The sequence below is a fragment of the Cebus imitator genome, unplaced genomic scaffold (assembly GCF_001604975.1).
Source record: "Cebus imitator isolate Cc_AM_T3 unplaced genomic scaffold, Cebus_imitator-1.0 Scaffold71, whole genome shotgun sequence".
NCBI classification, from domain to species: Eukaryota; Metazoa; Chordata; class Mammalia; order Primates; family Cebidae; genus Cebus; species Cebus imitator.
The window spans coordinates 5,448,651-5,473,707 of record NW_016107386.1 but is presented as its reverse complement, the minus strand read 5'-3'; the positions used below and the strand labels follow the sequence as shown (position 1 = coordinate 5,473,707).

Here is a 25,057-nt window from a genome sequence, read left to right as displayed (position 1 = left end):
ACACACACACCAGTAATCATTTTGTGCATGATAAAGAAAATCCTACCTAATTCTGGAGTGATTTGGTTTTTAAAACTACACACTAATGTAGATTATTATCAAGCCTTTAAAAAAATTTAAATTGCCTGCCATGATTCTTCCTTATTTACGTCTACCACTATCTGCCACTGCCACCAATAACATGAATAGGTTAGCTCTGATACTAGATGAGTGACCATTTTAACTTTTGAGTCTTGGTTTCCTCATCTGTAAAATGGCAATAGTGTCTTCTCATAATGTTTAAAATAGGTAATATAAATCACCTAGCTGAATTATTGATAATATTGACATAGCAAATATTACCCTTTAGTAGATTAAACATTCAGTGACCATATAATAAGGAAAAGTGGCATTTATTGAGTACTTGGAATATACCAAGACTGGGTGAAGCTTTATGTGCTGTGTTTGACCTCTCCCAGACTGCCTGGCATGATGGTAAGACCCTCAATGCCTGCATACCTTGGGAGCCTGTCAGAGCCCTATGGCAGGCTGTCTCCTCAGCAGCCCATCAGGCCTCTTGCCAAGTGCAGGTTCCAGTGTTATGCCTCCTAATCTATAAAATGAATATCATTCAGGCCTCCTGGGTTTCTCCATGCTTGGATTTGTGAAGTCCAGGCCATCCTATGTGTATTTGCCACCATTTAGTCTTGTTCTCCTAACATGGATGCTTGAAAGGGTGGCTTGAGAATGCCATTTCCCCATTACCTCTCCAATAAAAGCTCCATCAAAGATTCAGTCCATCTGCTTTTATGTGTCATCTGAGTGCTTCTTTTAACTTTTCATTTCTGAGGGCTTCCTTTATGCCTTAAGTAGTCTCATCGACTTCTTGCTTTTGATTTATTGAAGAATTCTTTTGTAGTTGACTTTAGTGTTCCTTTTAAAAGATACTTTTGAAATATTTTTTTGTTCTGTTAATTTCAGGTCTCACTTAACTATTCACTTTGTAATTTTCTGTTTTCCTTATTGGGTGCCTTTAAGTTTAAATTGAAAAATAAAACATAAATGACTATTTCTTGGTGCAGATTAGCCATTCAGGCCTGTGCTTTTTAGTACCTGGCCTTCTTGATACTTAGAAGACCTGGCCTGGAGTCCCAGCTTTACTGCTTACTAATTTTGTGTTTAGGGAAAGTTTACCTCCCTGAGTTTCATCCTTAATTTTCTCATTTGTTAAATGGGAATAATAATCTTATATAACATAATAGTGTTGTTTTTAAGATAAAATCAGATAACGTGTTTGAAAGCATTTTCTAAACCTGAAGGTACTAGGTCATTGCTAATACTCACTTTTTTTTTGGAACGGAGTTTAGCTCTTGTTGCCCAGGCTGGAGTGCAATGGTGCAATCTTGGCTCACTGCAACTGCCACCTCCCGGGTTCAAGTGATTCACCTGCTTCAACCTCTCGAGTAGCTGGAGTTACAGGCATGCGCCACCATGCCTGGCTAATTTTGTGTTTTTAGTAGAGGGGCTTTCTCTGTGTTGGTCAGGCTGGTCTCAAATTCTTGACCTCAGGTGATCCGCCTGCCTCAGCCTCCCAAAGTGCTGGGATTACAGGCATGAGCCACCGCGCCCGGCCAGTATTCACGGTTTTTTTCCTTAGTATATTCAGGACCTTATCATATAAACCCTTCTATGTACATTTTCTCTCACAAAAGCTTCTCATGAAGCCCCTTAGCTTTTTTATCTATTCATCCTCTTCTTTGTAAGTCTGGGGAAAACCAGTGAGGTTAGAATCCTTACTTGCTGCCTTGAGTTTCAACTTAGCCTGTTAACGTGTATTTTATGCTTTTTGGGTTTTTATTGAACATTATGTATTCTGGTGTTTGAATCTTATGGTACTTTGGAATCCTAAAGTATCAAAGCTCAAAAGGAACTCATAAACTGCCAGATTCAGCTCCCTTGTTTTACAGATGGAGCAACTGAGGCTTCAGTAAGGGAAAGGATTTGCTCAAGGCTATGCCAGACCTCAGGTTCCAGCTCAGTTTCATATGGCAAGACCAGCGCCCTTTCCAGAGTTCAATTCATGCTGTTTGCTGTGTGATTGAGTGAACAAGCTATACTGGCTAAAGTGTGATTCAGATGAAGATGACTGCTGTTGACAGGGGCTGACCCTATCTGAATTAGGTCAAGAGAGTAGCTTTTCCAATCTCTTTTGCAGAAAAAAAAAAAAGCGCTCCGTGTGGTCTTAGTCCATTTATCTCTGCTTGTCTCCCCCTTCCTGGCTTCCTCATCCTCAGAACTCTAAGCTCTCTGCACTGACTGCTGTGGTTCCGGACATCCCAGGTTTCCGCAAGATCCTCCCACGCTCAGATTACATCATCATCCCCAAGAGCAGCCTGCAGGAGGACCGAAGCTGCCCTCAGCTAGAGCTGTGTGTGACTCGGAACCAGATGTCCCCGAAAGGACCTCCTCTTGTGTCCAACACTGCCCCGGAGACAGTGCCTGGCCATGCAGGCGTGGCAGAGCATTGCCTGGCTGTTGAGGCCCTGGCTGAGGAGGTGGGAGCCCTTACCCAGTCAGGTGCTATACAGGAGATTGCCACCTCAGAGATCCTCAACCAAGATGTGCTCCTAGAGGAGGCTTCCCTGGAAGTAGGGGAGTGCCACCAGCCTTACCAGACAAGCCTGGTAATTGAAGAGACCTTGGTGAATGGCTCACCAGACCTCCCCACTGGAAGCCTGGCTGTGTCGCACCCCCAGGTTGGGGAGAGTGTATCAGTGGTAACGGTCATGAGGGTAAGTGGCTTTGGTACCGACGTCTTTGGCTTTGTCTAGAGTTACTTAAAGGGCAGCTAGCACCGTGCAGTATGATTCTAGAGCAGTGGTAATCAAGAGTGCTGGTGTGGCACTTCTACTGATACTACAGTTCTCTTGAATGTTTCTTGCCCCTGGGCTCACTCCAGAGTTGTTTACAGTTTCTCAGGCACTCTTACCAACTCCTTTTTGCCCAGCTTAGCCAGAATTTTCCTCACATGAGATGGTATGTAAGCTACATTAGCAAGAAAGCTGCAAGTGGTATTTGAATTATCCATGAGTCAAAGCTAGGATCTGTCAGGCTATTAGTATCAGTCAGGATTTTATGTTTTCTGAAGACCGTTTTCCGTTTTTTGAAATGGAATCTCACTCTGTTGCCCAGGCTGGTCTTGCATTCCTGGGCTTAAGCAGTCTTCCTGCCTCAGCCTCCCAAGTAGCCAGCGTTATAGGCTTGTGCCACCACACTGGCTCCCTGAAGACTATTTCAGCAAACAATGGCACCCTGAACTGTGTACAAGAATTTTCACCCAAGACCGAAATCCAGGTCTTCCTAGGTACAAATGGGGTAGGAAGAAAGAAGTCATCGTCAAGGCCAGGTTGATGGGACTCATACCTGAGAAAGAGGAGGCAAGTTTCTACAGTGGCCTAAGTGTCATTCTCAGTTGAGGGGAAAGCAGCACTTCAGTGATCTCAACAACCTCATCCCCTAGAAGTGGAGAGAAATTGCTACTGTGCCGTAGTATAATATTAAAAGGTTACTGCCCTTATAAACTTGGAGAGGATAGCATTCTCAGAGACGGGAGTCTTTTTGTTCAGGCTAAGAGGACCAGCTTGCTGTAGTCCTTACGGTCTGGGCAGAAGAGAGCAAGTACCCCTGCAATCTGTCCCAGATCTAAATCCTTCTTTCTTGTTGCCTCAGTGCTGTTTATGATCATGAAACATGCCACTAGCCCGTTTTTTGTTTTTTTTTTTTTTGAGACGGAGTTTCGCTCTTGTCACCTAGGCTGTAGTGCAGTGGCACGATCTCGGCTCACTGCAACCTCTGCCTCCTGGGTTCAAGCAGCTCTCCTGTCTCAGCCTCCTGAATAGCTGGGATTACAAGTGTGTGCCGCCACGCCCAGCTAATTTTTGTAGTATTTTTAGTAGAGATGGTGTTTCATCACGTTGGCCAGGTCAGTCTCTAACTCCTGACCTGAGGTGAGCTGCCTGCCTTGGCCTCCTAAAGTGTTGGGATTATAGGCATGAGCCACCACACCCGACCGCCACTAGCCTGTTTAAGGCAGGCAAATCGGGGGCTAAGAACACTTGAAAGGGTTAGAATTGGGTTCTCTCGCTAACTGCATATGTGAGCTTAGAAGTCCTAAATCTCTTAGAACCTCAATTTTCTCATCTGTAAAATAAAGAGAGCACATTTCCTGTGGTAATAGTTTTCTCTTTGTTCTTAATTAAACTTTCTGAGATAATCATAGATTCATTCCTTTTAACAAGCACATTGGGATGAGTACATTGTCTGTTATTAAACTTGATCCAGGCATCCAGTGTCAAGTGGCCTGGGTGTTCTTTACTCTGTTTCAGTGAAACTGTGCTTCTCTTCATTGCCCATAGGATTCCAGTGAGAGTAGCTCCTCTGCACCAGCCACACAGTTCATCATGTTGCCTCTGCCTGCCTACTCGGTTGTGGAGAACCCCACCTCCATCAAACTGGTCAGTACTGTATGTGGGGGACTGATGGTAATTAGGGTGTCATAAGCATTTTTTTCCTTTCTGAGCTACCAGTTGTAGGACCAAGTAGATTTCTTAGAACCTCAAGATGTGAGGACTGGCAAAGGTTTCAGGAATTACGTGGTCCAAGGAGATTTCTTAGAACCTCAGGATGTGAGGACTGGCAAAGGTTTCAGGGATTATGTGGTCCATGTGTTCATAATGTGGGTGAGGGCGTTGTGGATAGATCTCCGTGGGATCCATGAGCTCACCTCAACTTTTACACAAACTTTTTTCCTGGGATAGGTTCCTTGACTTTTTAAAAATTTTCAGAAGCGTACATGCTTTAGGAAAATGAGCAGCCACTGATCTCATTCAATACTGTGATCGTACAGATTAAGAAAAGGGCCCAAAGAAGAGAAAGGACTTGTTCAAGGCTGCTAGGTTACAAAACAAGTCAGACTGGATTCAAGTTTCTTGATTCGCATGCAGTTGATATTTTTCTCCTCACTCACTGCAGCATTGGGGCTGAGATTTATCCCTATTTCTCTTTTTCTCACACTATTATAAATGATGTTTTTAAAGAGAATTTTCAATCTCTGATTGCCTACAGCTAGTACATTGTAACGTAATTGATTGCTTTGTATATTGGGCTTGTATTCTGCAACTTTACTAAACTTATTCTGGTAACTTTTGTAGATACTATTGGGTTTTCTACATTGTTAATCATGCTGTCTACAAGTAATGTCAGTTTTATATCTCCTTTCTGATTTGAATTCTGTCTCTTTCTTGCCTCATTATATTGTCTAAGACTTCTGGTACAATGCTGAATAGAAGTGGTAAGAGCAGACATCTTTGTCTTGTTACTCATGTAAAGAGGAAAGGATTCAGTCCTTTATCATTAAGTATATTTTTTCTATAGGTTTTTCCTACATGCCCTTTATTATGTTTAGGTAGTTCCCTCTATTCCTTATTTTCTGAGGGTTTTTATCAGGAATGGATCTTGGATTTTGTCAAGTGCTTTTTCTTCTGTGTCTATTGAAAGTATTATAAGAATTTTCCAGAAGTTGGCTTATGTAATAAACTTCACTTTTATTCAAACTGTAAATCACCCTTATATTCCTGGGATGAACCCCATTTGACAGTGATGTATTTTCCCTCTTATAGATTCCTGGATTTGATTTGCTAAAATTTTGCTCAGAATTTGGTTCAGAATTTTATTCTACAGTCTCTGTTTTTTGTATCAGGGTAATGCTTGACTCTTAAAATGACTTGAGAAGTATTTTCTCCACTTATTTTCCTTAAATGGTAGTATTACCAGTGAAGTCATCTGGGCCTGGACTTTTCTTTATGAGAAGATTTTTAACTGGAAGCCCAATTTAAAAAATATATATAGGACTATTCAGATTGTCTTTTTTGGAATGAGCATTTGGCATTTTGGCTTCCAAGGAATTTGTCCATTTCATTTAGGCTGTCAAATTTATTGACATAAAGTTGTTCATAACATTCCCTTATTACCTTGTGATAAACACTATACTTATCTGCAAAGATAATTTGAACTGTTGTTTTCCTGTTGCTGACAGATGAAAAAGTTTGGACCTTAAAATACTACTTGATTCTGTTGGCCACTTCTGGTTAAGGCCACTGTCTCCAGCTTTCCAATGACAAGTATTGCTTTATATTACCACCAACTAATATTCTGAGATTCTTAGAAATGGGCAAACCACTTGTTGCTTATTTTGGTTTTTTTTTTTCTGGACAGTTACTACCTGTGTAGAAAAATTCAGGGTGCTAAACAACAGTGTCACTTTATGGCCTGGTACTACACTGAGCATGTCACAAGTTCCCAAGGGCAGTGGCTTCTCCCTCTACAAACGGGTACTACCAGAGACCTTCATACAGCACAGACCTCAGTTACTAACACCTAAATATTAACACCCATGGGATTTGCAGTCCCTGTGTTCATGTCTCTCGCTTTGTTAAGATTCCCACCAGGCACATATTGTTTTATACAATCTTTAAAGATATCTGCAGTAGACACTATGCAATTTGTTTAGAAACTATGAAGTTTATAAACAAAGAGAATTCTTTACATTTGCTGTTATGTCATAACAGGCACAATCTAAAATACAGTTTTGTACTAGCAGTTTATAAAAATACTTTTTAAACAATACTTTTGATAGGTACAGTAGCACTTTAAAGAAAACCAGTATATAGTTATTTCTTTTGAGGACCTACTTAAACAATTCAACTTATTGCTCCCAGCTACATCTAAAGCACAAACCTGGAAAGCAAGTTTTCTTACCCAGGTACACACTTAGAATATTAGTTGGCTGTAACGTATAGCACACACAGCCACATACTCAAAACAGCCTCTATTTATGATGCATACTGGTGAAGCATCAGTCTCAAACAGGGCATGAAATGACAGTGTTTGGAGTCTGTTTGCATTTCCAAGTTTGGGATGAATGAATGAGAAGCAAAGGCAAGGTGGAGTCTGTGTATGGGCTCTCTCTAGGTGTTTAATCTGGCATATCAATATTAACTTGGGAGGTGGGGGAATGTATTTCCCGGGGTTCTGGGTTATAACTACCTGGCCTTCTTCCCAAACACTGGAACAATTTTCAGAGCTTCTGGAACCGATGTTTCATCAGCACCTTCACTGTCTTCCTGATGGAGATATGGAATGTTCCCATATTCTCTTAAAAGTGGGAAAATTTCAAGCAGAAACTGACAGAAGTCTCTGTGAATATTAAACCACCAATGATTTGCCCCTTTTTCCCTAAATGTTGTGGCCATTAAAGTTAGTAACAAAAGCCAAAGGAGGACAAACATGGAGATGTAGGAGAATGTATTGTGGTCATCCAATCAGTGAACCAGCAGGACCTCAGAAGTGAGCAGGGGCACAGTCATTATCCAGCTGATAGCCATGGTCATGGGTGTTCTTCACTGCTCGGCAATCACGTCCAGGGACTGCAGGAACAGAAGGGACCAGACAATGTAATAGAGGACACCCAGGCAAAGGAATGACGTGAGGATCCACAGGGGAACGACTACCACCGGCCATGGCCAGTGAATAATCCTGTACAGCCTTAGGGTGATGAAGATGAACTCCACCATGTTGACTGAGCCCAGGATCTCCAGCTACAGTGACCTATTGTGTCGGAAGCCCCAGACGCAGGTGGCCATGGACATGGGGGCATGAAGGCCAAGCATGAAGAGAAGCATAAAGACCAGCAGCCAGGAGTGGGTACCCCTCTTCACTGTATTGTAGACCAGAACTTCAAACATGAGCAGCAGCAGCTGGATACCCACAGCCATCAGCATGGCTTTTAACTCCACTCAGGCCTTCCCCTTGGGGCAGTAGTAAGGGTTGTGAGTTCAAACACCTGTGCCTAGTGAGGAGCCCATGATGACCAGGAGCTTCCACAGCCATATGTGGGTGAAGACAGCCCAGTAGCTCCACTGGATGATGCTGGCGTAGATGAAGAACTTACTGGGATTGAAGTCCTGGAACAGGCCCCTGGGGTTCATGGCGAAGGCTGCCGCCTGCTGGCTGGGCCTGCTCCCCTGTGATGCCCTGTCTCTGCTGCTCCCCTGCCGCCGCCCCCTGGCCGAATGTCGGGATGCCAGGAGCAGCATAGTGCAGAGGCCGGAACACGTGCGCCTACTCACATGGCCTGGTCAGTAGTGCTCTGCGGCACAACTTGTGTGGGCCTGGGCGGCACGGTGGCTACAAGCAGTTGCCTGTCTTCGTTCTATGCCCATTAGGGAGGCACCTACAGTGTGTACTGCCAGTAGAGGCCTGGGGCCTGGCAGGCTGCAGACCCCCCCAGCAGGCCCATTGGCCGTGAGCAGGCCACGTCCTTGATGGGCGGATGCTTCCAAGTGAGTCCCAGAACATGGAGGCAGGAGTGAGCTCACACCCTCCCTGATGGCCAGGGTGGGCCCTCCCCAAGTGTACAATTCAGTGATATTAAGTACATTCGCAGTGTTGTGCAATCATCACAAATACTATTTCTAGAACTTTTCAATTTTTCCAAACAGAAACTTTGTGCCCATTAAACAGTAACTCTGCGTTCTTCTCCCCTCCCACTCCAGGTGACCTCTGTTCTACCTTCTGACTCTCTGAATTTGTATATTCTGTGTACCTCATTTAAATGGAATCATACAAATAACCTTTTGTGTGTCGTTTTCACTTAACATCCTGTTTGCAAGATTGATTCATCTTGTATGTATTCTTCTGTGTATCAGAATTGTACTTTGTGGCTGAATACTATTTCACTGTGTGTATATACCACCTTTCTTTTATCCATTCATCTACTCATGGGATAAATCTTTTATCCCTTCATCTAACGATGGACATTGAGGTGTTTCCAGCTTTTGCCCATCGTGAATAATGCTGCTTTAGATTTTGGTGTACAAGTACTAGTTTGAATTCTCCTACTTTTGGGAGTAAAACTGTTAGATCTCACGGTAATTTCTGTTTAAATTTTTGAGGAACTTTTACCCTTTTAATATCTATAGAGTCTGTAGTGATTTCACTTCTCTTGTTCCTGATACAGATAATTTGAGTTTTTCTTTTCTTACTGATTTTTCTCCATTTTTTAATTTCACTGATTTCTGCCCTGATCTCACTTGTTCTTTTTCTCATTTCTTAAGGTAGGAGCTGATGTCATTGATTCAAAACCTTTTTCTTGTTTTTTCTACTTTTTTTTTTTTTTTGGTAGATAAGGTCTCGCTCCATTGCCCACACTGGAGTGCAGTGGCACAATCATGGCTCACTGCATCCTTGACCTCCCAGCCTCGACCCACCTGCCCCAGCCTCCCAGATAGCTAGGACCACAGGTGGACACCACCGCGCCCAGCTAGTTGTTTTAAATTATTTGTAGTGACGGGGGTCTCCCTGTGTTGCCCAGGCTGATCTTGAACTCCAGGGCTCAAGCAGCCCTCCTGCCTTGGTTTCCGAAAGTATTTTAATTACAGGCGTGGGCCACTATGTCCAGCCCTTTCTTTCTTTTCTAATGTAGGTGCTTACTGCTATAATTTTCCCTCTAAGCACTGCTTTAGTGTCATTCCACAAATTCCGATATGGTGTGTTTTCGTTTTTGTTCAATTCAAATACTTTCTAATTTACTTCTTTGACCTAAGAGATATTTAGAAGTGTATTATTATTTTGGAGGCAGAGTTTCACTCTTGTTGCCCAGGCTGGAGTGCAATGGTGCAATCTCAGCTCAATGCAACTGCCGCCTCCTGGGTTCAAGCTATTTTCCTGCCTCAGCCTTCTTAGTAGCTGGGATTACAGGCATGCACCACCACCCCCTGCTAATTTTGTATTTTTAGTAGAGATGGGGTTTCTCCTTGTTGGTCAGGCTGGTCTCGAACTCCGACCTCAGGTGGTCTGCCCACCTCGGTCTCCTGAAGTGCTGGGATTACAGACGTGAGCCACTGCGCCTGGCCAGAAGTGCATTATTTGCTTTCCAAATATTTGGGAATTTTCCAGATATCTCTCTATTATTAATTTATAATTTAATTCCACTGTGGCCTGACCTTTCTGATTTATATAATCTGAATCCCTTTAAATTTATTGAGGCTTGTCTTATGGCCCAGAATGTGGTCTGTCTTGATAAATGTTATGTGCACTTGAAGAGAATGTGTAGTTTGCTATTGGGTGGAATATTCTATATATATCTAATTAGGTCAAGTTGATTGATAATGTTCAACCCTTTATATCCTTACTGATTTTGTCTACTTGTTCTATCAATTATAAAAGAAGGCATCTTGCTGGGAATGGTGGTGTGTGCCTGTAATCCCAGCACTTTGAGAAACTGATGCAGAAGGATTACTTAAACCCAGGGGTTCAAGACCAGCCTGGACAATGCAGGGAGACCCTGTCTCTACAAAAAAAAAAAAAAAAAAATTGCCAGATGTGGTGGTACACACCTGTAGTCCCAGCTACATGGGGCTGAGGAGGGAGGATTGCTTGGGCCAGAAGTTGGAGGATACAGTGACCTATGATTGCATCACTACAGCTTGGGCAACAGAGTGAGACTCTGCTCCCCCGCCCCCAAAAGAGGCAACATCTAACTATCATTGTAGATTTGTCTGTTTCTTACAGTTCTCTTAATTTTTTGTCACGTGTTTTGACTTTTATGAAGTATGTAAACATATAGGATTGTTGTGCCCTCTTGATAAATTGACCCTTTTGTTATTATGAAATGACCTTTATCTTTAGTAATCTTTGCTCTGAAATCACTTTATGTAATGTCCAGCTTTTAAAAGTTGTTAAGAAATATATTTTTGCATCCTTTTACTTTTAACTAATTTGTGTCTCCGTATTTAAAGTCTCTTTGTTTTGTTCTGCTTTGTGTAGATACCATATAATTTGGATATACAAGCAAGACCCTCTGACAGTCTGTCTTTAAAAGAGGTTGTTTAAGCCATTTATATTTAATATGATTATTGATATGGTTATGTTTAGATCTGTCTTACTATTTGTCCCATCTGTTTTGTTCTGCCTTCTGATGTAATTATTTTTTATGGATCTATTTACTTTCTTTTATTGGCTTATTAGCTATTGACTTTGTTTTGGTTATTTTAATAGTTTCTTTAGGGTTAAAGTACATTTTTTTTTTTTTTTAAAAAAGTACATGTTTTTATCATCAGTTTATTTTATCTTCAAAAATCTCTGCTGCAGATAAATGATATGTTGTAGATAAGAAAGCTGCAATATTTTAAAATTGGAATGTCCTGCCGCTTTGACTCATGGAGAAACTGCTTATTTCTCCTGAGTTTTTATTCTCATGGAAATGACTGTTCTTTTATGCTCTAATAAATGTCAGCCAAGCACTTCTAAAAAAGTGTTTTATGATGAATACTTAGAACTGAAACATCATCCTTGAACATTAGCAATTTTTTCCTAAAATCATTTCTCTAGCCTACTGTTAGGAGTATGTCCAAGTTCATGGTAATTTACTTATAAAACTAACCTATCTTAAATGTTTACTCTGCTTTCAGGAGGTGTTCAGAATGAGAATTATACAGCGGCCACAACCTGAGAAAGGATCAGAGATGTTTTATATTGCAGTAGTGATAGTCTCTCACAAGCCTGTGGAATCTAAGTGAATGTTTCCTCATTCCTTATCTCACTTTCTCAGCAAGACACGCCTATAAAATAGGAAGAACAGGTTATTTTACAGAGGAAGAAACTCAGGGCCCAAGAGTTAAGATGCCTTACTACCAGTTCATTCGCTGTGTTATTGGCCAAATTGTAGTCCAAAGCCTGGCCTTTCTCTCTTTGGTGCCACACCACTTCACACTCATCCTGACTTAGGACTGCTATCATAATTGCCTTCCCTTTAGGCTTCCTTGCAGAGGTAGCTAGTGGTAGTTTGTTGTTTCCCAAGGGAGCTTTCTGCTTTTTGGCTGGGCTAGGGAAGCTGGGAATAATAGCTGAGTAAATGTTCTTATGTGACAGAACAAATCTGACAGAGAATTTTTTTTTTCCCCAGCCTTAATCTAGAAGTGGAGCATGACTAATGAATGAGTAGTTTCTATTTGTAGCTGAAATGTAATAAACCATTGTAATACATTTTGCTCAAAGGGAGATCAGTGGAGATGGTAAGAGCCAGTGGCTGTATATATTTATATGCAAATAACTACATTCTATTGAGTATCAAAGGGTAGGGCCTGGCTTATACTCCTGATTTGCCCTGATTTTTTCAGTGACCATGGATCTATTTTTATTCTGAATCCCAGGTCCTTGGTTCTCTGAAGAAGGAAGATGAAGCAAATTCTTTGAAGTATTTAGAGCCAGAGGGTACAGCTGGATGCATAGAAGGAATGTTGGGCCAAGAATCAAGAAATCTGGGTTCTAGGTCTAGCTCTGATTGATGATTTGAGGCAAAGCATTTAACAACTCTGAACCTCAGTAGTAATAATACATACTTAATACAATTGCTGCAGGTATTAAATGAAGTGTTGATAAAGTGTTCAGCACTGTGTGGTGCCTCGCTCAATGCATAGCAACTATCACTTTCTTCATTCTTACGGACCTAACTGTGTAATGTTGGGCAGTTGTCTTGCCCTATTTGAACTTAGTTTCTCCATTTCTAAAAAGTGAATTTGTTGTGTTGTAGGAGCTTTCCAGCACTGACCTTTTATGGTATAATTATCAATTGGTTATCCTTCCACAAGCTCGTGACCTCCTGGTGTTGCTGTGGTTATTGTGGTAATAAACATCTGAGAGAGATTGGATTGTTCTATTGATTCTGATATACTCTTTATTTACAGACCACTACATACACCCGCCGGGGCCATGGGACATGCACCAGCCCAGGCTGTTCCTTTACATATGTCACCAGGCACAAGCCACCTAAGTGCCCTACCTGTGGTAACTTCCTAGGAGGGAAGTGGATCCCAAAGGTAAGGCCCATTGGCGCTTTGGAAGCCTCACAAAGTAGGCTTTCTGTTAGGAAGAGGTGATTTTTAAAAGGTGAACATTTGTTTTTATTTTCTGACTATACAAGTAAATTATTTACATTGAATATAGTTTGTTTAAAAAATACAAAAGCAAAATAGAATAAAATGTTATCCAAGCTCATATACCATCCAAAGAAAAGCCATTATTAGCATTTTGGTGTATTTCTTTCCAGTCTTTTTTTCTGTGAATAAGTTCTGTATCTGTTTTTTTCTCCATTCCCCCTCTCCTTTTTTTTTTTTTCAGGTAGAGATGGGGTCTTGCTCTGTTGCTCTGACCTCAGTCTCCTGTATCGGCCTCCCAAAGTGCTGGGATTACAGCACTGTGAGCCACTGTTTTCTTGTTTTTTCTTTATTTTTTCATGGATACATCTAATACTATAATATTTTGCTTTTTAAAATTTAACATATCATACCTTTAAATATTCTTCAAAAATATTACGTGTTCAATAATTTCCATGAACTACTACACCATGTTTATTTACTTATTTCTGTCATCCGCCCCCATCTAAATCTAGATGTCTGTATCTATATGTCTTAAACACTTTTGACACTCGTCAACAGTTAACAGCGTTTCTGTTCATGTCACGTTGTGAGTTCCTTAATGACCTTGGTATCCCCCACAGTCTTTGCCCGTAGAAGATGCTCAATAAATAAATGAGCATCACAGCTGTGCCCTTCTGAAGTTCTCTTTAACACATTGTCACCTGTGTCTGTGCTTGGTGCAAACTAGACAAGACAATACATAGTTGCCACATATTTTATATGAAACTATACATTTTAAGGGCTAAAATGGATGGAATAGGCAGTAAATTCTCACCTAATTCAGAGAGGAGAGACATTTATAAGGACTGGGACAGATGAAAGTTTTTATAGAAGAAAGAGAGTCTTGAAGAATTAATAGAATTTGGGTAGGTAGAAAAGGAAAGAGAGGCCTTATTTTAGTGAAAATTGCTTACGTTAGGTTTGTAATTATCATATGATTAATTCAACATGGTCCAAACTTAAGTGTAGAAAAACCTTGGATAGCAGCATACCTTAAATCTGGGGCAATTTTCACATCTCTTTGAGAAATACTGGGGTGGTGACTTTTGTCCTCTGGATGAGTGTTTTGGCTTCTGACCAAGTTCAGGCTAGCACCAATTCCAGGAGACAGAACAGGATATAAATTAAGAACACAGTTCTGGAGTTAGCTACTCAGTTCAGACCCCTGCTTCCCAAGGCTTTTAACTATGTCATCTTGGTCAAGACATTCTGTATCTGTTCCTGGATTTAAGTTTTGTCTTGTCTGTAAATCGAGGTTAGTACCTACTTCATTAGGGATGTTAGCAGGTTCAAGTAAGATTATCCATATAGATTGAATGGCACAGTTTCTGGTACATATTAAATCCTCAGTGAATGTCCTGCTGTCATCATGATAGATATTAATGTAATTATTAGCCCTACTATTGCTCTTTATGTTGTCACTTCTAGGGTCAGGAAGGACTTAGTGCTAATGTTTCACAAGAGGTTTTGTCAAGGCTCTTGTGCCGTCTTCCTTGATGTGTCTCTGTGAAGCCATCAGTGTATTCCTACTGTATTCCCCCAAAATGGGGAATGGCTGCAGTAGGAAGATTGAGCTGGATAGTAGTCAGAATTTTCCTTGGCCTTTCTTGACTAATGCAAAGCAGGTCTTTCACAGGACTGTATTTCCTGTGCTTGTGCATGGAAGGCTGTCAGTGATCATTTTGGTTTGTCCCTCCTTCAGGCTATTTTTACTTTGGCTTTTTCATTTCTTGTATGTGTGGCTTGCTTTTTCATTTCTTGTATGTGTGGCTTGCTTTTTCATTTCTTATATGTGTGGTTTTTTTCTGCTTTGATTGAAATAACGTTTTTTGTTTTGTTTTGTTTGAGACAGAGTCTCTTGCTGTGTTGCGTAGGCCCATTTCGAACTCTTGATCTCAAGTGATCCTCTTGCCTCAGCTTCCCAAGTAGCTGGTACTATAACCTGGCTTTAACTGAAATAATCTTTATTTTTTAAAGACAGAGTCTTGCTCTTATTGCCCAGGCTGGAGTATAGTGGCACGATCTCAGCTCACTGCAACCTCCACCTCCCAGGTTCAAGTGATTCTCATGCCTCAGCCTCTTGAGTAGCTGGGATTACAGGGACGTGCCACCACACCTGGCTAGGTTTTTTTTTTGCATTTTTGGTAGAAATGGGGTTTCACCATGTTGGCCAGGCTGGTCTCAATCTCCTGGCCTCAAGTGATCCACCTGCCTTGGCCTTCCGAAGTGCTGGGATTACATGTGTAAACCACAGTGCCCAGCCTGAAAAACTTTACAGCCATGGTTCTCTTACTAAGATCAAAGTCATGGAATGAAAACAAATTTTTTCTGAGCTACCTTCCCCCCATCTTGACTTGCTAAGTCAAAATTTACCAATGTGTTTTGCAAGAATTACCATGTAAAGAGTAGATACTGTGATTTCTAAAGCTAATAGAAAGAGAGAAGGAAGATAGGTAACGTTTTACTGTCAATGCACTTAGAATTTTAGAGATAAAATTGACTTTGATTATCAGCTACTTCAGCTCTTTTGAGTTTCCAGCTGAGGAAAAATAGATTTTAAAAAAGCAACTTACTAAATTCACACAGCTAATTATCCCATTGCCTTTTCCACTAAACCACATTTCTCGGACATTGGTATGCTGTTTAGCTGCAGAATGTAAGACAAGCTTGTCCAACCCGCGGCCCAGAATGGCTTTGAATGCAGCCCAACACAAATCCATAAACTATCTTAAAACATTGAGATTTTTTGTTTTAGAACAACTGGTAATCAGTGTATTAAAATAGTTGACTTAAACATCTGCAATGGTGACTTCAACTTCAACTCCTGGCTCAATACTGATGGAAGTAATCTGTTTAACAATCTCAGAAGGACTGTGCCAGTCAGTTAGTTGCTTGTGGATTCTTATGTAGAAATTCCCATGTCTTAGGAACCTTCATCACAAGGAGTTTTTCTTGTAGAGATTCTCAAAGTCTTGGTAGGCATTCAAACGGGTCCTTTCACTGAGATTCTTTTCCTTTACTCCCCTGATCAAGTCAGCACACATCTTCTCCAGGGATTTTATGTTGCAGCTCATTAGAGCAATTTGAATTTGATGAATTGCCACCTGCAGCTCCATGGGTGTTTTCCCAGTGTCTTTAAAAGCCTTGGCTGCAGCGGGCTTCCTGTCCGACTTGTTCCTTGTCAAGAGCTAACTGCGGTGAGTTGGGGTCAGGAGCAGGAGCGGGCGGACTGCAGCTCTGTGCCACCTACAACCATGTCTTCCTCACAGAGCAAAACGTGAGATTTTTTTTGGTGTGATTATTTTTGTTTTTTTAAGCTCATCAGCTGTCATTAGTGTATTTTATGTGTGACTCAAGACAGTTCTCCCAGTGTGGCCCAGGGAAGCCAAAATTGGACACCCCTGATCTGTTAATAAGATTTCTTGAATTCTGATTTTTGAGGCAGCAAGTGTAATTTGTTTCTAAAAGCTCCAAGTGTGTTTGTGCCAGTCAGGAAATGACTCATCTTTTGTTGTATTGTTCTAGAGTTCATACTGGCTAAAATTAGCCCAAGAAATAAGTGGCATAGTTCCCAAAAAGTTGGATAAAACAAAAGATAGTATATAAGGCTGTTCGGCTCAAGGCTTCATTCTTAAGACTTTCTGATGGCAGTGATTGAGATCTCTCCCTCAGCCTGTTGTGTTTACCTTAAATTTTGAAAGTAACATCTAAAATGAGTAGGCTGAGTTAATGAAAATGTGAGATCACCAGGTAGAGTTGTTTTGCTCAGATTGCTTAAATTACCCAACCTTTCTGCAGTGATTTTTGTTTAAAATAGCCTACTTAGTAGGCAGTGTTTGCTCAAAGATTTTATCTCAAGAGATGAGTTTGGTCTCCTGTTTTTTTCTGCTAAATTTTTCCTCTCCTGCAGTATATAAGCTCTGTGTACTTGACTTGGAATTTTTCTCCATGTTAACTTACTCTATAATTAACTCTCCATGTTAACTTACTATGTGTTAGAATCTGAGAATGCTTTACTGAAGAGCTCTTAGGGGTCATCTGTTACTTGTTCTTTTTTTTTTTTTTTTAATCTTCAGACAGGACAGGGTCTTGCTCTGTCATCAAGGCATGAATGTAGCTTGCTGCAGCCTCAGCTTACTGTGCTCAAGTAATCCTGCTACCTCAGCTTCTCGAGTAAATGGGAACATAGGAACACAGGCTGCATGTCACCATGCCTGGCTAATTTGTTTTTTTTTTTTTTTTTTTTTTGGTAGAGCTGTGGTCTTACCATGTTTCCCACACTGGTCTTGAACTCCTGGGCTCAGGTGATCCTCTTGCCTCAGTTTCCCAAAGTCTTGGGATCACAGGCCTGAGCCACGATCCCTGGCTGTTACTGGTTCTGAACTAGGGGAAGTGCAATGTGGCGGTAGCTTTGTAAATGTTGAGGGGTTTTTGGGTAGTCTGCAACAGGAAGATAAATCATATTGAAATTTAATGACATCGGCAGACACTAAACTTCCTGTAATGTGTAGGGAGGTTCTATACACTAAAGAATTAGATCACCCAAAATGCTGTCTGGCTCCTGTTGACATTCACTGAGAGCCCAACCCTCTGCTATTTCATAAGGGGAAATGAGGATTCAGTTGGAGCTTGCCTTAGACCACATAGCTAATCAGGAGTGAAGCTAAACTAGGTAGAACCCCAACTTTATGTTTCCTAATTTACAGTGCCCTTCATGATACACATAATGGGCAGAAAGCCTTTCTGAAACCTATTCCAGAGACAACCACTATTTAAAAACATTTTTAAAAAGTATATATGTTATTTCCACTGTAGCGCTAATTGGATAAAAGCTAAGACAGCAAGGACTTTTTTAAACCAGGTCTAGCTAAAATAGCTGCTATTTTTAGTGAGTTTGAATATTTGTAGCACATAATAATGCATGAGTTAATTTGATCCAGTGCAAAGTATGTGACGTATGTGTAAGTCATTCTTAAGACTCGCCTTAAAAAATCTGGGACAAAATACAGAATTTTTTTCAAAGGAGATGGGAAACTTTGAATCTGTCCCCATGAGGTTGTGGCCACATTGGGATTAACTGAATCTCATAAAAGGACCACCAAGGTGAACAGCTTAGGACTTCTAGGCCCTATACGGCAATATGTCACCATCTTTCTAGACACAGAGAAGTAGGCTTTGAATAATGTCAAGCTAAATGTGAAACTAAAAAATGCCAACATTTGGTTGATGAAACCTGGAGAGGCTTTTCAGTACGAATTAATTAGAAGATGAAAAGCTTTATTCAAAGGAAAGCATTGAATACCATAGTGAAAGGAACTTGTAGTCAGAAGACTTATTCAGCCTAGTTTTACACTTGAGACCTTAGGTTAACTTCTTCCTTTCATGGACCTTGGTTTCCTATCTGTTGCCCATGTGTTATTAAAATGATCAAATGAGAGAATGTTTGTGAATGTCATCAACTGTAAAATGCCTTATGTATACAAAGTATTCTTATTTTTCTAGGAAAAGCCAGCCAAAGTAAAAGTGGAATTGGCTTCTGGTGTCTCTTCCAAAGGCCCTGTGGTGAAAAGAAATCAGCAGCCTGTCACCACTGAGCAAAATTCCTCTAAGGAAAATGCCTCCAAACTGACTCTGGAGAATTCGGAAGCTGTAAGCCAGCTCCTGAACGTAGCTCCGCCCAGAGAAGTAGGTGAGGAGAGTGAGTGGGAGGAAGTGATCATCTCCGATGCCCATGTTTTGGTTAAGGAAGCTCCTGGGAATTGTGGTGCAGCAGTCACTAAGACACCAGTCATCAAAAGTGGTGTGCAGCCTGAGGTCACTCTGGGGACAGCTGACAGTGACAGTCCTGGAGCAGATGCACCAACACCATCCGAGGGGACAGTTGCCTCCAGTCCACTCCCTGCTCCTAAAAAACCTACAGGGTAAGTCAGTGTGTTTGTCTCTTATAGAGTTGTATTTAAAATAGCAGCCTTGGAAATGCCCCATGTTTGTTTTATCCAATGTCTGTATAGCATGCCTGCGAGAGGCAGCAGAGCCCAGGCCATGGTTCCTGTTTTATAGATGCAGAAACCAAGGTCTAGAGATATGTAAAGATTGTTTCTTCCCCCTGGACTCTGCTGTCCACGTACTGCTGTCAGATTACTTAAACATCTCTTCTCATTAGTCTTCCTAAAGCAGTTATTACAGTCTTGCTGACACAGGCTCTGGGGAATATTGAAACTATGAGTACCAGGTCCGGATACTGGATTTGGAAAGAGAAGCTTTATTAAAATATCCTGTAGAAAGAGTTCTGGCCTGATGACTCAGTACTGGTTCTGACTGCTTCTGGCTTCTGTTTGACCTTGGGCATTGTCACTTCATGTCTCTTGACTTCAGTTCTCTCCTCTGAAAAATCTTGAATTAGATATTAGAAAATCTTCACAGGCTGACTGTACAAACTGAAGATTGTTTATAAAACACGCAACCTAGTACCTTGCAAGTTGGAGGAAGTCACTATCTTTTTCTCCCCTTTTACTCCTTAAATGCTTAGTTGGATTCTATGTATACCCCTTCCCTGAGGAAGCTGTGTTCTAGTAACTGAAGACTCTTATTTGTATCATTGGTTCTCCACTGGTAACAATTTTGCCCGCAGTAGAACACCAGAAGCCAATTCCACTTTTAACTTTGGCTGTCTTTTCCTGGAAAAATAAAAACACCTTGTATACTTGATACCTGTATACCTAGTATACAATGTGTGTGTGTGTGTGTATTTCCCACTTTTTTTTAAACACAAATCATAGCACAACATACATACTTCTACATCTCACTTTTTATTTATGTTTATGTTTATTTTTATCGTTTTGAGACAGGATCTCACTTTGTTATTCAGGCTGGAGTGCAGTGGTACGAACACAGCTCACTAAAGCCTTGACTTCCCTGGCTTAAGCCATCCTATTGCTGGGACTACAGGCACGCAGTACCATACCTCTCCAATTTTTATATTTTTTTGTAGAAACAGGGTTCACGTTGCCCAGACTGGTCTTGAACTCCTGGGCTTAGGTGATTCGTCTGCCTCAGCCTTCCAAATACATCTTGCTTTTTTTAAAAAAATTATGTAGCAATATATTTTGGCGATGGTTTTGTGTATTTAAAGGATGAAGCTGTGCATTTTAGGCCTTTTGTTTGAAACAGGTAAATCACTTTAGCAAATGTTCGTTGAGGCCTTTTGTGGTGTAGCCCTGTGCTCAACATTGATGCTGCAACGGGGACTCTGTTTTCTAGGGTCTCCAAGCTGCTGTCATTAGTTTATGCTCTAACTAGAGGTAGATTGTATGTTACAGCTATAACAGAGATTGGCATTACACGCTGTCGATATTGTTTTACACGTCTGTATCTTCCCAGTGACCCCACAACATATAGGTAATTACTGTCCCATTTTACATATTAGGAACTTGAAGTTAATAGAAGAATAAATTATTTGCCCAGGGCCACACAGCTATTTAGTGGTTGAATTTGAACTCAATCTGCGTAAAGCTTGACAGTTTAACCCCAATACTATCCTCTAATAAAGCACTATGTAGAGATTGCACTTTGGTTTTCTTCCCTGTGGTCCAGAATTTCCAGATTTCTCTTCTTCTTCTTTTCAGAGTTGACCTGCTTACCCCTGGGCCCAGAGCTCCAGAGCTTAAAGGCAGAGCACGGGGCAAGCCCTCATTACTGGCTGCAGCAAGACCAATGAGAGCAATTCTGCCAGCCCCAGTCAATGTGGGGCGAGGCAGCAGCATGGGACTGCCCAGGGCCAGGCAGGCCTTTTCCCTGAGTGGTAAGGGCTGGGACATACCTGGGATGGAGGAGCTGTCTGATGGGAAAGGGACAGGAGTGGGGTTTAAGAACAGACATGAGAGACTTGGGGAGACTCTGAATGCACTTAAGTCACCAGTTTGGCTCCTGGTTCTCTCAGATAAGACTCCCTCTGTGAGGACTTGTGGTCTGAAGCCAAGCACACTGAAGCAGCTGGGCCAGCCCATTCAACAGCCATCTGGCCCTGGTGAAGTGAAGGTAAGACCCATTTTCCAGAGGGGGCGTCTGGCTGCTTCCATTTAATGCATCAAAGCTGTAGGTAAAGGTGGATCCTAATTCTTACACATTGGTAGACCTCTGGGAGGAGATTAACATGAATGATTTATCTGTTTTTTAAATAATTTCTTTTTATAAAGTGAATGTGTGTTTTTAAATCTTTTACTTAGAAATAATTTGTAACTTAGAAAAGTCACAAAAATAAAAATAGTACAGAGAACACCCATATACTTTTTACCCATAGTGATCTATTGTTAACAGCCCATTTTGCTTTTTCTGTTTTGTTCATGCTTGTTCCCCCCACCATATGTGGGTATATACACGTGCATGTGTGTAAAATACACATTGTAGGGTAAGTAATGCCTTCATGCTTGTTTGTGTATTTCATAAGAATAGGGATATTCTGGGTTTTTTGTTGTTGTGGGTTTTTTTTTGGTAGCAGTGTCTCACTCTGTCACCCAGACTGGAGTGCAGTGGCACAGTCTTGGCTCACTGCAGTCTCCACCTCCTGGGTTCAAGTGATTCTCCTGCCTCAGCCTCTCCTGAGTAGCTGGGATTATAGGAGTACACCACCACGCCCAGCAAACTTTTGTATTGTTGGGAGATGGGGTTTCACCATGTTGACCAGGCTGGCCTTGAACTCCTGACCTCAAGTGATCTACCCATTTCAGCCTCCCAAAGTGCTGGGATTACAGGTGTGAGCCATCACACCTGGCCTAGAATAGGGATATTCTTTTACTGAAACATGGATGCATATCTTTACCCTCCCATTTGTATTCCAAATTGTGTCAGTTTGACCTGTGAACCCTGAAAATCTGAGATGGTCTCAGTTAATTTAGAAAGTTTATTTTGCCAAAATTGAGGACATGCACCTGGGACACAGCCTCAGGAGTTCTTGACGACGTGTGCCCAAGGTGGTCAGAGCAGAGTTTGCTTGTATGTATTCTAGGGGGACATCGGTCAACATACACAAGATGGACATTGGTTCAGTCTGGAAAGGCAGGATAACCCAAAGCAAAAGCAGAAGACTCAAACCTGGGAGAGGGCTTCCAGGTCATAGGTAGTTAAGAGACAAATCGTTGCATCCTTCTGAGTTTCTGATTACAAAGGAGGCAGTCAGATATGCATTAATCTCAATGAGCAGAGGGGTGACTGAATAGAATGGGAGGCAGGTGGGCCCTAAGCAATTCCCAACTTGACTTTTCCCTTTAGCTTAGTGATTTGGGGGTCCCAAGATTTCTTTTCTTTTCACAGACCCAATTATATATATATATATATATATATATATATATATATATATATATATATGTATGTATATATGTATATATATGTTTTTTTTTCTTCCCAGAAACAAGGGTCTTGCTTTGTTGCCCAGGCTGTAGTGCAGTGGTGCAGTCACAGCTCACAGCAGCCTCGAACTCCTGGGCTCAAGGAATCCTCCCAACTCAGCCTCCTGAGTAGCTGCGTACACAGGCAGGCACCACATACCAAGCTAATTTTTAAGTTGTTTTTTGTAGAGACAGGGTCTCTTGCTATGTTGCCCAGGCTGATCTCAAACTCCTGGCCTTAAGCGATCCTCCCTCCTCAGCCTCCCAAAGTACTGGGATTATAGGCTTTAGCCACTTCACCCAGCATCTTTTTATTTTATTATTTTTTTAAAAGCCCCTACCATTCTAGGACAGTTCCGTTATATAGCATATTTTTCTCCAGCCTAAGATGCAGTTTAGGATCAGATATTAACATTTAGTTGTCCTGTCTCTTTAGCATTCTTTTAAAAATGAATGCATGGTTGTAGAAAATATAGAAAATTCAGGTAAAGAAGAAAGAAAAGTCTCTCATGATCCGCCACCCAGAATGACCAGCTGATGACCGTGCTTTCAGGTCTTTTCCTAAATTTGTGTGTGTTTATTTTTTAATATAATTTTTTAAAAGTCAAAAACGTGGCTCTTATGCCATATACTAGTTTGTGGCTTATATCTTTCACTTCATTTAATGATACAGATATTAAGAATGTTCTGGGTCTCCAAATTCCATGGATTAGTGGGTTTTGTTTGTTTTTTTGGCCATATGTAGCTAGAATAGTTATCAAGTTTTTTTTTTTTTTCATGTCAGATGGATAATGTGCTGACATTGTAATGAGGTTTGAGGGAGGCACATCTCACCCATGTGCATGAATACCAGATCGTCATGCTTGTGAAAGGATCTATCAAAATTTCCTAAGTCAGCGTTTTTCAAGCTTTTGATCATGACCCTCAGTAACGGGCATATTTTTATATGACTGCCCAGTAGACGTATATACTAAAGGTTTAAAGAAGCTATGCCCTTACTATATGCAGTCACTTTGTTATTTCTCATTCCTATTTGCAAAATGCTGGTTTCAGCTCATTAAAGTTATGACACCTCATTGGATTGTGGCCTGTAGTTTGAAAACTGTGCCCTGGACCAAGTTGGAATAGGAAAATGGGTCTGCCATCTCCCTTGTCATGTGTTCTTTGTCCGCTAACTTCCTTTAACAGTTTGCATTTGCCCTGACAGGAATATCAACGGGCTTTTACTTTGAGAACTGTTTTGTCTTCCACACAGATGTGGTGGCAGCTCTGGGTGTTTGTGTGATCTTGCGGTGTAGAAGGAAGGTATCTGGTTAGCATCAGTAGTTTTGTAGATTTCCAGCTCCTAGATTCCCTTTATGTACTCTCTGTTACTTGGGTAAACCCCAGTCTTCTCTGTAAATAGTTTCCTTTTGATTGGTGACATTGGGTATTTGTTAAAAGCCACAAGCTCTTTTGCTGGTTTTAAACCAGTAAACAGTTACATGAAATATTCTGAAAATCAACTTAAATGCATTATTATAGAATAATTTTAGTTTTGTATGCTTTTTCTTTTTTTATATAATTAAAATGCACTTCCTTATAAAACATTTGAGGCTGGGCATGGTGGCTCATGGTTGTAATCCCAGCACTTTGGGAGGCCAAGGGGGGGATTGTTTGAGTCCAGCAGTTCAAGACCAGCCTGGCAACATAGTGAGACCCACATCTCTACTAAAAGCAAAAAAAAAAAAATAGAAAATTGTGTGGGTAGTGGTAAAGAGGGAGAAACAACCATGATCGTCCTCTTACCCTGTGACATTTTAGTGAATAGTCTTTCAGACATCTTTCTATGCAAAATTATTCAACCATGTATTTGTGTATATAAAAGCTATTATGTGCTTTATAACTCAGTAGTAGTTGTAAATCTGATTCATGTTGTTTCTAATACATGGTGTTAGAAGCTGCACAGAAGCATGTGGCAACCCCTGGACTTGAACATGACACTCAGGCTTTGGTGGGCTGCTGACTGCCAGCTGGCAGTCCAAAGGGCTCATTTGGAGAACAGCTCTATAAATTCCCCAAGAAAACATTTCCTCAAGTCATTTCAGGACATAGAACCTCAGGAGTTTGGTTGAGGTTCAAAAACACTAAACAGTTTATTCTGATCCACAGCTACCAAGTGGCCCATCCAACAGGACTTCTCAGGTTAAAGTTGTGGAGGTCAAGCCCGATATGTTTCCTCCATATAAGTACAGCTGCACTGTCACATTGGTAAGTGTGCAGCTAGGTGGTGGTGGGGTGGCATGCAGGTTGTCTTGATTTCGTGGCTGAAGGTCAGTAGGAGGCTGGGAGAGAGGGTGGTGGTAGCAGGGGGAGGGATATAGATGTTAATCTATCCCTGATGTAAATGATAGCTACTGGATCAATCTGCTGCGTTGTTTTGGTTCCTTTCCAGGTGAGATTTATAAAGTATAGGACAACTGAGATTAGTAGATTTTTACTGAGAGTTGCAGGAGATGAGAATCCAGTCCAGATTTAACATTTTAGCAGTCTTGGAACCTTCTAGCCTAGAAAGGGTGTTCCACAGTTACGTTTAGGTGATATTGGCTTTTCCTCCCTAAAACAAAGTCAAATGCAACACTAGTATCTTTTTGTTTCTCTCTTTTTTTTTTTTTTTTTTTT

General features: G+C 41.1%; 1 protein-coding gene and 2 pseudogenes across 1 annotated transcript in view; 1 reads left to right on the top strand and 2 right to left on the bottom strand.

The window, feature by feature from the left end:
* HMGXB3 (HMG-box containing 3) overlaps window positions 1–25,057 on the top strand; it is a 54,029-nt gene that overhangs the window by 7,161 nt on the left and 21,811 nt on the right. The window contains 7 exon segments of the mRNA XM_017531312.2: window positions 2,274–2,771; window positions 4,395–4,493; window positions 12,783–12,914; window positions 18,516–18,934; window positions 20,639–20,814; window positions 20,953–21,050; window positions 24,548–24,646. Of these exon segments, the coding sequence (XP_017386801.1) occupies window positions 2,274–2,771; window positions 4,395–4,493; window positions 12,783–12,914; window positions 18,516–18,934; window positions 20,639–20,814; window positions 20,953–21,050; window positions 24,548–24,646 (1,521 nt within the window).
* Window positions 7,013–8,024, bottom strand: LOC119471726 (annotated as a pseudogene).
* LOC119471747 lies at window positions 23,175–23,271 on the bottom strand (annotated as a pseudogene).